Consider the following 12,878-nt stretch of genomic DNA (forward strand, 5'->3'; position numbering starts at 1 on the left):
ATCATTTTTTAGGAACAACATCACTAAAAGGCTTTTTAAAATGCAAATAAATTATATTCACCAAGTCACTGTTTTCTATTATTTATCTTAAAAAGAAGTAACTTGAGCAGGTTAACAGGAACAATTTTCCTTTCATGAGTTTGTATACTTTATGTTGGTAGAGTACTTAAATCTCCTCTCACTTATTTTATGAGCTATGTGAATATTCCAATCTTTAAAAATACACAAATCTTGGGACACACATATTTTACACATTTTTGTGGTAGCAGATATTTTAAAAGGAAATATGAATGGTGGAAAAGAAAGGAGGAATTAGCTGGAGTTTAACAAGTTAAAAACAAAAATGGTAACCATGGAAAGCCAAAAGGTAATATTTAATTTTATTTACTGTATATGATCACGAAAAAAATTGCATTTAAGTTACTAGCTTTTTACATTTCAGTTGCATACGCAAAGATTATTTAAATTAAATAGAATAAGTCCCAGTATTGGGAGGACTGGAACCTTGTCAAATATGAATAAAGTACAAGCTTTAAAAGGATATCTATCTTTTTAATTTTTATTTACTTTTTTTTAGTTTGTTTTTTTTTTTAAGAGACGGGGTTTTGCTATGTTGCCCAGGCTGGTCTCAAACTCCTGAGCTCAAACAATCTGCCTGCCTCAGCCTCCCAAAGTGCTGGGATTACAGGCATGAGCCACCACGCCTGGCCCAAAAGGATATCTATCTTTAAAAGGATTGTCAACCTATTTTAAAATATGCTTAGCCACATGCCCTGATCTCTTACCTGTGCCTCTCTAAATACATATGGTCCTAACTCCTTCCAGTGTTCAATAATCTTCTGGGCTTGCTCTACTGGAATGTCAATTTGTAAAGCTGGTGGAATACTGGAATTAATAAAGCAGTTGATAATAGTTGTAATCTTCTTCTGGATGACAGACTCATCACAGTGAGAATGGCACAAGTCCTCAACAGAAGGAAAGACAGAATGGTATATAATTAATGCATTACTAGAACACTTACTAGAACTGCATCAATATGTTTCAATTAATATACACATTTCAACTTTAGGTCAAGAAAGCAGTGGGATATTTCAAAGCTGTCTTTAAAAAATTATAGATTTTCTTTCTCTTGGATTTGAGGAACCTAAGACTTTGATATATCTACATTACATAAATACAGATTTCATATAATCCTGATCACTTATTCCTCTAGGCAAAGGAATGACATTAGTATCTACTTTGACTCAACCATATAATGAGGGCCTGTTATACACCAGACACTGAGCTCAGCCTCAAGACACAGCCCCTACCCTTTTAAGGTTCAATCTCCACTGGAGGAGAAGTGTGAGAACATGTTGCTCCAATTTTGGATAGTTAATAAATGTTATGATAGAGGTATACATAGTATCCTAGGAGAACATTGAGAATAGGCACCTAACTCTGCCTACAGGTGGATATAAAAGCTTTCCCGTCCAGTCCTGCCTCTACGCCAAGGTGATTTAGGCTCAAAAAGGTAGTGGGCATGCTGGTTGTCAACAGGTGTGCCATTCTATATTTTTTATTATCTATGTTGTGTAGTTACCCTATCGTATTATCCTCTTTACAGATAACCTAAGATTAATGATCATACATTAAAATGAGCCATTTAAAAAACTGTCAACATTTATTTTAGACACAGGGGGTACCTGTGCAAGTTTGTTATACAGGAATATTGCGTGATGCTGAGGTTTGGGGTACAGATTCTGTCACTTAGGTAGTGAGCGTAGTACCCAACAGGTAGGTTTTCAACCCACCCTCCCCTCACTACCTGTTCTAGTAGTCAGCAGTGTCTATTATTCCCATATTTATGTCCATGTGTGCCCAATGTTGAGCTCCCACTTATAAGTGAGAACATGTGGTTTTTGGTTTTCTTTTCCTGCATTAATTCTCTTAGGATAATGGCCTCCAGCTCCACCCACACTGCTGCAAATGACATGATTTCATTTTTTATGGCTATGTAGTATTCCATGGTGTATATGTACCACATTTTCTTTATCCAATCTACTACTGATGGGCACCTGGGTTGATTCCATGTCTTTGCTATTGTGAATAGTGCAGTGATGAACATATGTGTACATTTATCTTTTTGGCAGAATTATTTATTCTCCTTGGGGTATACATCCAGTAATGGGATGGCTGGGTCAAATGGTAGCTCTGTTTTAATTTCTTTGAGAAATCTCCAGACTGCTTTCCACAGTGGCTGGACTAATTCACATTCCCATCAATAGTGTGTAAGTGCCCCATTTTCTCTGCAGCCTCACCAAGCAGCTGTTATTTTCTGACTGTTTAATAATAGCCATTCTGATTGGTGTGAGATGGTATCTCACTATGGTTTTGATTTGCATTTCTCTGATGATTAGTGATGCTGAGTATTTCTTCATGTTTCTTGGCCATTTATATACCTTTTGAGAAGTATCTGTTCATGTCCTTTGCCCAAAATGAGCTAGTTTTAAAGTGACAGGTGTAGGACTATCATTTTTTTTAAATAAAGAGGTAGTTTAGCTTGAATTATGGCATTTCTCTGTCAAAGACATTATTTTCCAAATCATCAGAAAGCAAACAAATTTGGAAACTTCTCACTTTAGGCCCAGAAATGAACCAACATTTATTAAGTACCCAGTATATGCTGGGCATTGTAATAGCTCTACTATGGATGTTACAAAAGAAATAAAAATTCTGATGTCTTTCATGTAAAACTTTATATATAATTTGGTATAAGTTAAGTGTGAAAAAAGCTTAATATAATGTTACATTGTGACAATTAGCACTTCATACTCAATTTAGCATCACCTTAGAATAAAGCCTATTTAGGCCAGGTGTGGTGGCTTATGCCTGTAATCCCAACAATTTGGGAGGCCGAGGCGGGCAGATGGCTTGAGCCCAGGAGTTTGAGACCATCCTGGGCAACATGGTGAAACTCTGTCTCTACAAAAATATACAAAATATTAGCTGGGTGTGGTGGTGCATGCCTGTAGTCCCAGCTACTGGGGAGGCTTAGGTGGGAGGATCACCTGAGCCCAGGGAGGTCGATGCTGCAGTGGGCCATTATCACATCACTGCACTCCAGCCTGGGCAACAGAGTAAGATGGTGTCTCAAAAAAAGAAAAGAAAAGAAAAAGCCTATTTTATATTATTCAATTAGCCTCCTAACTATGGAATATAAGGCTTGTGAAATAAAACAAATTTGTGAAGCTATACAATTATAATTTTGAGTAAAAGGACAGCATTTGGACAGAATTATAACTGATTTTTTTTCTAATTGTTCTGCCCTGTTGTGCCATTAGCTTAGTTAACTCTTGCCTATTATTAAGGTCTCAGTTTAAGCATACTTTCCTCTAGTAAGCTTTCTGTGACTCTCAGTCCAGGAGAGATGTCCATCTCAGGTACTCCCATAGCACACTGTGCTTCTTCCTTTGTTGCACTAATCACACTCTTATAATTGCCTTGTCTACCACTCATTTGTCATTCTTCTGATACTATGTGCTCTAACAGGGTAGACTGTTTTGATCACAGTTGTATCCTCAAGATTTGGCCTGCCCCTTGGTAGGTGCTTAATAAATATTTGTTGCATAAATAAATCCTTCCAGTCTTTTCTTTATGGACACACACACACACACACACACACACACTTTAGATTAAACCATACTGATTTTTAGTAGCTAGTTTTTAAAAAAGATCAATGAGCAGAACATCTTTTCCCATCATTGATTATTCTCCTGGAACATTTTTAATGGCTAGAGAATGTTCTACTATATAGATATATCATAATTTAGTAACCAATGTCCTTGTTGTACAACTGGGTTCTTTCCAACTTTTCACAATCCCGAGTAATGTTTGACTAAGATTACTCCAGCCATCTCTTTGTATATTACCACAATGAATACTGAGAAGCAGCACAGCTTAGTGGTTAAGGGCATGGGCTTTAGCAATAGAATGACCTGATTCAAAGTCTAGCTCTACCAGTTAATTAGCTGTGTGATGTCGGGAATTTCTTAGCCTTTCTGTGCATTAGTTTCATCTGTGAAGTGATGAGAATGACATCCTTGACCTCATGGGATTCTTGTGAGAATAAATTCATTATTACATGAAAAGCATTAAGACAATATCTGGCACATAGTAAACACTTAATAAGAGTAAGCCCTATAAGAGCTAGCTCGGTTAGACTTTATCAAGTGGAATAAATGCCTTCCAACTGGCAAACTCCCTCATGGTCCAATGCAAGTATCATCACTCTTGCTGAGTCCTCTCTGACCTATTGTCCCCGCACCCCATCATTCTCTCCTCTGTGCTAAAACTATACCTAGCCAGAGCATGGATCAGAATCAACATTATTTCCTAATATTTGTTCTCATGGATGTCTTCCTGCCTGAAAGAGGGCAGTGTGTTGTATTCACCTTTTTATGCCTACAATTTAGCATAATAACATTTGATACTTAATAAATGTTTGTTATATAAACAAATTTACTCCTACCTAGTATTGTAAGTCTGACATGCTATATTGTAGAAAAGATATTAAAATGGAGACCAAGGGCAGCCTTAAAGGAGAAAGTCATAAAACTAAGGGTTCACTGTGTATAAGTCTATAGTTGGTTTTTAAAATACCTATTTTACAAAGTTTATCTCATTACCTCTTGTCCTAGCAAGGTTAGACTTGTTCATATTCATATTAGCTTAAAGATAGTTCCACCTACCCATAATAAAAAATTATCTATTGTGGAAAACACACTCTACCTCCTTTCTAATTCTCAAAAAAATTATTTTAATATTGCTCATGTGAAAGATTGTGAAAAAACTTCTCTCAATTTTTTTTTTTACCAGCCTGGGCATCATAGGGAGACCCCATCCCTACAAAAAAATTAAAAATTAGCCAGGCATGGTGGTGCATGCCTGTACTCCCAGCTACTTGGGAGGCTGAGGTGGGAAGATCACTTGAGCCCAGCAGGTCAAGGCTGCAGTGAGCTGTCATTGTGCTACTGTACTCCAGCCTGGGCAACAAAATGAGACCCCGTCTCAAAAAAAAATTGTTTTTTAATGTTATAGTCTCAGCTGAGAATAGTACAAAAACTGTTGATAACAGAAAAGGGTAGAAAACAGTTTTACTGTATGTTGGAAAAGCTTGGAAATAAATTTTATTGAGCAACTACTAACTATATGTTGAGCAACTGTATTAGTGTCACATAATACATAGTTATAGGCCATTTGAAAGCATTATGCTCCTAAATTGTTAATTTTTATTCCTCACGTTTACAATGGGATGGAATAGACTGCTTGCAAGGAAATGAGCCTGCTACCTCTGGGAGCATTTAAGCAAAGACTAAAATACCTTTCAGTATTTCTAGACAACATTTCTTTATTCAAGTCTAGACAACATAACATGGAAAGTCCCTTCCTCCTCTTCAATGCAAAGATTCTGTATGATTAAACACTTAACCCTGAAAATAAACTGTCTTTGTACCTAGCCATTTCTCTTTTACTTACTTTGTTAAGAATTTGGCTATTCTTTTTCATCTCTAATTCTTTGTAATTCCTTTCTCTTATCTGTTGGTTTATTTATCCATAATCCAGTATCTTTGATTACTATTACTATAAATATGACTGGGAGGGATTCTTACAAAGAGATCTTGGTTGTATGGATACACCAAATATAGACATTGTTAGGAAAAAATATGTACAGTACATTTAAGAGATAATTGATGTGTAGAAATATAGTTAAAACTCTCTTCAGGAAGGTTCTCATTAAATCATATGTATGTTAACACCTGAAAAAAACCTAATACAGGTTGAGTATCCCTTACCTGAAATGCTTAGGACCAGAAGTGTTTTAGATTTTGGATTCTTTTTTTTTTTTTTAATTAGGTATTTATTGATCATTCTTGGGTGTTTCTCGGAGAGGGGGATATGGCAGGGTCATAGGATAATAGTGGAGAGAAGGTCAGGAGATAAACACATGAACAAAGGTCTCTGGTTTTCCTAGGCAGAGGTCCCTGTGGCCGTCTGCAGTGTTTGTGTCCCTGGGTACTTGAGATTAGGGAGTGGTGATGACTCTTAAAGAGCATGCTGCCTTCAAGCATCTGTTTAACAAAGCACATCTTGCACCGCCCTTAATCCATTTAACCCTGAGTTAACACAGCACATGTTTCAGATAGCACGGGGCTGGGGGAAAGGCCATAGATCAACAGCATCCCAAGGCAGAAGAATTTCTCCTAGTCAGAAAAAAATGGAGTCTCCTATGCCCACCTCTTTCTACTCAGACACAGCAACAATCTGATCTCTCCTTCCTTTCCCCACACTTCCCCCCCTTCTTTTCAACAAAACCGCCATCGTCCTCATGGCCTGCTCCCGATGGTCGCTGTCTCTTCGGAGCTGTTGGGTACACCTCCCAGACAGGGCGGTCGGGCAGAGGCGCTCCTCACCTCCCAGACAGGGCGGCCGGGCAGAGGCGCTCCTCACTTCCCAGATGGGGCGGCTGGGCAGAGGCGCTCCTCACTTCCCAGACAATGGGCGGCCGGGTAGAGGCGCTCCTCACCTCCCAGGCAGGGCGGCCAGGCAGAGGTGCTCCTCACTTCCCAGACGGGGCAGCTGGGCAGAGGTCCTCCTCACTTCCCAGACGGTGCAGCCGGGCAGAGGCGCTCCTCACCCCCCAGACGGGGCAGCCGGGCAGAGGCGCTCCTCACTTCCTCCCAGACGGGGTGGCAGCCAGGCAGAGGCGCTCCTCACCTCCCAGACAGGGCGGCCGGGCAGAGGCACTCCTCACTTCCTCCCAGACGGGGCGGCCGGGCAGAGACGCTCCTCACCTCCCAGACGGGGCGGCCGGGCAGAGGCGCTCCTCACTTCCCAGACGGGGTGGCCGGGCAGAGGCGCTCCTCACCTCCCAGACGGGGCCGCTGGGCAGAGGCGCTCCTCACTTCCTCCCAGATGGGGTGGCAGCCAGGCAGAGGCGCTCCTCACCTCCCAGACGGGGCAGCCGGGCAGAGGTGCTCCTCACATCCCAGACGGGGCGGCCGGGCAGAGGTGCTCCTCACATCCCAGACGGGGCGGCCGGGCAGAGGCGCTCCTCACTTCCTCCCAGACGGGGCAGCCGCCAGGCAGAGGCGCTCCTCACTTCCCAGACGGGGCAGCCGGGCAGAGGCGCTCCTCACCTCCTCCCAGACGGGGCGGCCGGGCAGAGGCGCTCCTCACCTCCCAGACGGGGCGGCCGGGCAGAGGTCATCACTTCCCAGACGGGGCGGCTGGGCAGAGGCGCTCCTCACTTCCTCCCAGACGGGGCGGCCGGGCAGAGGCGCTCCTCACTTCCTCCCAGACGGGGCGGCCGGGCAGAGGCGCTCCTCACTTCCCAGACGGGGTGGCCAGGCAGATGTGCTCCTCATCTCCCAGACGGGGCGGCCGGGCAGAGGTGCTCCTCACTTCCCAGACGGGGTGGCCAGGCAGATGTGCTCCTCATCTCCCAGACGGGGCGGCCGGGCAGAGGCACTCCTCACTTCCCAGACGGGGTGGCCAGGTAGAGGCGCTCTTCACTTCCTCCCAGACGGGGTGGCGGCAGGGCAGAGGCGCTCCTCACCTCCCAGACGGGGCGGCCGGGCAGAGGTGCTCCTCACCTCCCAGACGGGGCGACCGGACAGAGGCGCTCCTCACATCCCAGACGATGGGCGGCGGGGCAGAGACGCTCCTCACTTCCTAGACGGGGTGGCGGCGGGGCAGAGGCTGTAATCTTAGCACTTTAGGAGGCCAAGGCAGGCGGCTGGGAGGTGGAGGCTGTAGTGAGCCGAGATCACGCCACTGCACTCCAGCCTGAGCACCATTGAGCATCGAGTGAGCGAGACTCGGTCCGCAATCCCAGCACCCCGGGAGGCCGAGGCAGGCAGACCACTCGAGGCCAGGAGCCGGATACCAGCCCGGTCAACACGGCGAAACCCCCGTCTCCACCAAAAATACAAAGACCAGTCAGGCGTGGCGGCGCGCGCCCGCAATCCCAGGCCCGAATCACAGGAGCCCGAGGCAGGGAGGTTGCAGCGAGCCGAGATCACGGCAGCACAGTCCAGCCCAGGCAACAGAAGGAGACCGAAAAAAGAAGGAGAGGGAGACCGAAGTGAGAGGGCAGAGGGGAGAGGGGAGATGAGATTTTGGATTCTTTTTTGGTTTTGGAATATTTGTATTATACCTACTGGTTGAGCATTCCAAATCCAAAAATCCAAAATCTGAAATACTCCAAGGAGCATTTACTTTAAGTATCACGTTGGCACTCAAAAAGTTTCAGATTTTGGAGCATTTCAGGTTTCAGATTTTCAGACTTGGAGTGCCCAACCTGTGTTATCATTCCAGGGCTCACTTTCACTCTTCACTGTATAATAATAAATGTGTCTAGAGATTGGACAATAAACATCTCAATATTTATATACTGGTAGGAAGAAGATAGCAAAATTGGGATATTTATACAAATCTTGTGCCTAAAGTTAGTTAGAAATCTGACATTTTAATGCATTTCCTCCTCAAAACAGGTGGTTTTCTCCAGCACCCAATACAATACCTTATATTTTTGTACTTCTTGCCAAAAGAGTAAACCATTTTCCAATAAATCTCCTTTTAGAGCCACAAAACGTTGAAATTGTCTTGAAGTAACTGGATTCAATAATGCTTTGCGAAAAGCAATGATTTTACAAGATGAAGAGATCCACTTACTCTCCACAGGCTGTCCAAAACAGAGAATATAGGTAATTAGCTCATTAATTAAGCTAACAATTACCAACTTCTATCTCCTATAATTTTGGCTGTTGAAATGCGTGGCACGGCTATAATAGAATTTTGCAACATTTTCATCTGTTCCTTTCTCTTTTGTCTCCTTTATATTTTTATGGCTTCATTTTTAGGAGGTAGAGTGAAAAAGAAATGAATAGATGATTTAGACCATATGACTACAATGTTTAAAAATGTTAACAGTTATTACAGCTTGAGATTATGGTGAAAAACTACTTTTTAGTGCATTGTATGAGTTCTGTGCTTAAACAGAACAAAGTAATCATAATGTTATGATTATATGTTATTACATTATTTATTTTATTATTATATATTATATATTAATATATAATTCTCCTGCCTTTTAAAAAGTAAAAGTAGTTAAACATTTAATATATTTCTCATTTTTTAAGAAAAAATTATCAGTTGATTCTATAAGTTAAATAATTTACTATAGAGCTTCACTATAATTTTATCCTGAAAATATTATATTTTTAGAAGAGACATCTTTATGTTATTAATAAATTGTGATTTAAAATAATGATAACAATGATTATTAATAAATTATTTTAATAAAATTCCTTTGACTGATGGTTTACTTTACATAACATAAAAGCTAGAAGCACCCATGGCATTTTAGTAACACCTAAAGGTATTTTTATCAACATTTATTTTATATCTTTACAATTTGGAAATATAAAATATCTACTTTTTAAAATTTTGCCCATTTAAAATCACATATTCAACCCCATTTAGCCTTCCAGATTGAAAACATAAGAAATCGATTTTATTGAATTCACTAAATAGATTTTAATGTTTAAGTTCCCCAAAGCTGATTTTTAGCTTACAACCATGTAAGGAAGTATCATTCCAAAGACAATGATTTAGATGGATTTAGCAACACATAAAATAAATTCCTTGAAACAAATATGTGACCATCAATTTAAGTGTTTAGAGAGTTATACTTTTAAAAAGTGCCATGGTAACACAAAGGAAGGAGTAATTAATTCTGCCTGGAGGAGTAAAACCTTTACAGAGAAGGGCCTTGAGGATGACATCTGAGTTGGAAACTGAAAAGTGAAGGCAACTCCAGGCAGTCTAGATGAATGGTGGTGCCATTAACCCAGATAAAGTGAACAGATGTCCATCACTATCTTAGTGAGACACATGTCATGTTCTGTGGACAAAAAGTTAAGACCCTCACCATATGGTCCATATTAAAATTATAGCCCTATAAATAGGAACAACTATGTATTAGACTGGGATGTTTATTTAAAACCCACTCAGCAAATAATATTTTAAGATCTGCTTAAGATACTAAAACTTAGAAATTTAAAACCTGTAATTTAAACAAAATAATAAAATATATGTAATAAAGAATTATATAAAAATAATTCCATTCTACGTAATATTTCAATCAAAAGTATAGCAAAAAACAAACATTAAAAAAGTTTATTTCTTTTCAAGAGGAAAATACACAAAAGAGCATATTAACAGTTACATATATTCCTCCAATATTCAAATAAACATCTATTTTTGTTAGTTAGCAGAGGGTCACCTAGGTCTAGTTGGACATTTTGTTAGGACCTGCAGAAGGATAAACACACATAAACTTATAAACTCAAAAGGAAGACTATGTTTATCATGCTTGTTACAAAGTAAAATAGGCCATTTCTAGCCAGGTATTATATTGTAGTGGTTTTAAGTCACCAAAATGATAGTTATCTTAATTCTTTTAAAGCTAAAATTCTATCTTTTTGCTTTTAATATTTTTATTTCTATTTCAATTTGATTTGATTTTTTATGTGTGCTCCTGCTCGGCAAAGTGCCCTTGTAAGGATGCCTGAGAGCAGCGTACAGTTATGATTAAAATGCAGTTCTAAATAGAAGGGATAATGTGCCAGGCGTGGTGGCTCACGCCTGTAATCCTAGCAGTTTGGGAGGTCAAGACAGGTGGATTGCCTGAGCTCAGGAGTTCAAGACCAGCCTGGGCAACATGGCAAAACCCCATCTACACCAAAAATGCAAAAAATAAGCCGGGTGTGGTGGTGCATGCCTGTAATCCCAACTACTGGGGAGTTTGAGGCATGAGACTTGCTTGAACCTGGGAGGCAGAGGTTACAGTGAGTTGAGGTTGTCCCACTTCATTACAGCCTGAGCAACAGAGCGAGACTCTGTCTCTAGATAGATAGATAGATAGATAGACAGACAGATAGACAGACAGATAAATGAAAGTCATAATGTAAGACGATTTAACCTGCTGATTCTGCTGCATGCTGCTCATTTTTTGTGTAATTTACTCTCAATAATAAACTATCATATATTGGAATGCACAGCTTGTCTCAGTAAATCCATGACATGCAGAATAAAGAAAAATACACACTTAAGGCAATCACACACTTCTAAGGTTGAGCAGGTCAAGGATTTCTTTAAGAATAGAGCTCCTTATTCAGGAGGCGAAGGCAGGAGGATCACTGGAACCCAGGAGTTAGATGTGATAATGAGCTATGATCATACTACTGCACGCTAGCTTGGGCAACACAGCAACACCCTAATAATAAAAATATTTTTTTAAAAAAGAACAGAGTTCTGAATTCCAAGGGCCGACGGGAAGCCTCTAGCAGGGGACTCTGGCCTTGTAGAGGAACCCTGTTTCCCGTTTTTTCCCCCTGCCTTTCCACCCAATAAAACCCATCTTTATTCACCCTTTAAACCGTCTCCAAGCCTAAATTTTCCTGGCTGTGGGATGGACAAGAACCCAGTCTTTAACTGAATGAAGGAAAAGTCCTGCAACATTCTTGGCATGCAACATGGGGGCTCTTGAAGAGATGTATCAGAATTCCACAATGCATCTGGTTCTTGGGCAAGTCACTGAAACGTGGGTCAGATGTTGAAAGCTGCTGTACTATGATGTGAAAATAAAGCCCACCACAGCTCAACAAGGCCTACTGCCTCTAGACTCCATCTCTGTGGGCAGGGCATAACTGAACAAAAGGCAGCAGACAACTTCTGCAGACTTAAACATCTGAAGAGAGCAGTGCTTCTCCCAGCACGGCGTTTGAGCTCTGAGAATGGACAGACTGCCTCCTCAAGTGGGTCACTGACCCCTATGTAGCCTAATTGGGAGTCACCTCCCAGTAGGGGCTGACAGACACCTCATATAGGCAGCTGCCCCTCTGGGACGAAGCTTCCAGAGGAAGGATCAGGCAGCAATATTTCCTGTTCTGCAGCCTCCGCTGGTGATACCCAGGCAAACAGGGTCTGGAGTGGAACTCCAACAAACTCCAACAGACCTGCAGCTGAGGGACCTGACTATTAGAAGGAAAACTAACAAAGAGAAAGGAATAGCATCAACATCAACAAAAAGGTCACCTACACCAAAACCCCATCTGTAGGTCACCAACATCAAAGACCAAAGGTAGATAAAACCACAAAGATGGGGAGAAACCAGAGCAGAAAAGCTGAAAATTCTAAAAATCACAGCACCTCTTCTCCTCCAAAGGATCGCAGCTCCTCACCAGCAACGGAACAAAGCAGGATGGACAATGACTTTGACAAGCTGACAGAAGTAGGCTTCAGAAGGTCGGTAACAACAAATCTCTCTGAGCTAAAGGAAGATGTTGGAACCCATCGCAAGGAAGCTAAAAACCTTGAAAAAAGATTAGACGAATGGCTAACTAGAATAAACAGTGTAGAGAAGATCTTAAATGACCTGATGGAGCTGAAAAACACAGCACGAGAACTTCGTGACACATGCACAAGCTTCAATAGCCAATTTGATCAAATGGAAGAAGGGTATCAGTGATTAAAGATCAAATTAATGAAATAAAGCGAGAAGACAAGGTTAGAGAAAAAAGAGTAAAAAGAAATGAACAAAGCCTCCAAGAAATACGGGACTATGTGAAAAGACCAAATCTACATTCGATTGGTGTACCTGAAAGTGATGGGGAGAATGGAACCAAGTTGGAAAACACTCTTCAGGATATTATCCAGGAGAACTTCCCCAACCCAGTAAGGCAGGCCAACATTCAAATTCAGGAAATACAGAATACACCAGAAACATACTCCTCGAGAACAGCAACCCCAAGATATAATTGTCAGATTCACAA

General features: G+C 41.3%; 1 protein-coding gene across 17 annotated transcripts in view; it reads right to left on the reverse strand.

Annotated features, from left to right (window-relative positions):
* RGS22 (regulator of G protein signaling 22) overlaps window positions 1–12,878 on the reverse strand; it is a 153,058-nt gene that overhangs the window by 25,351 nt on the left and 114,829 nt on the right. For all 17 annotated transcript variants that reach the window (XR_008509428.1, XR_008509427.1, XM_024251116.3 and 14 more), the window contains 2 exons: window positions 8,564–8,725; window positions 786–965 (listed from right to left, as the gene is read on the reverse strand). Coding sequence is in view for 15 of the 17 variants with exons in the window: in XM_024251116.3 (XP_024106884.1) it covers window positions 786–965; window positions 8,564–8,725 (342 nt within the window). In the remaining 2 variants the exon portion in view is untranslated. The remainder of the gene's footprint in view (window positions 1–785; window positions 966–8,563; window positions 8,726–12,878) is intronic.

Source organism: Pongo abelii, chromosome 7 (genome assembly GCF_028885655.2).
Source record: "Pongo abelii isolate AG06213 chromosome 7, NHGRI_mPonAbe1-v2.0_pri, whole genome shotgun sequence".
Taxonomy (NCBI): Eukaryota; Metazoa; Chordata; class Mammalia; order Primates; family Hominidae; genus Pongo; species Pongo abelii.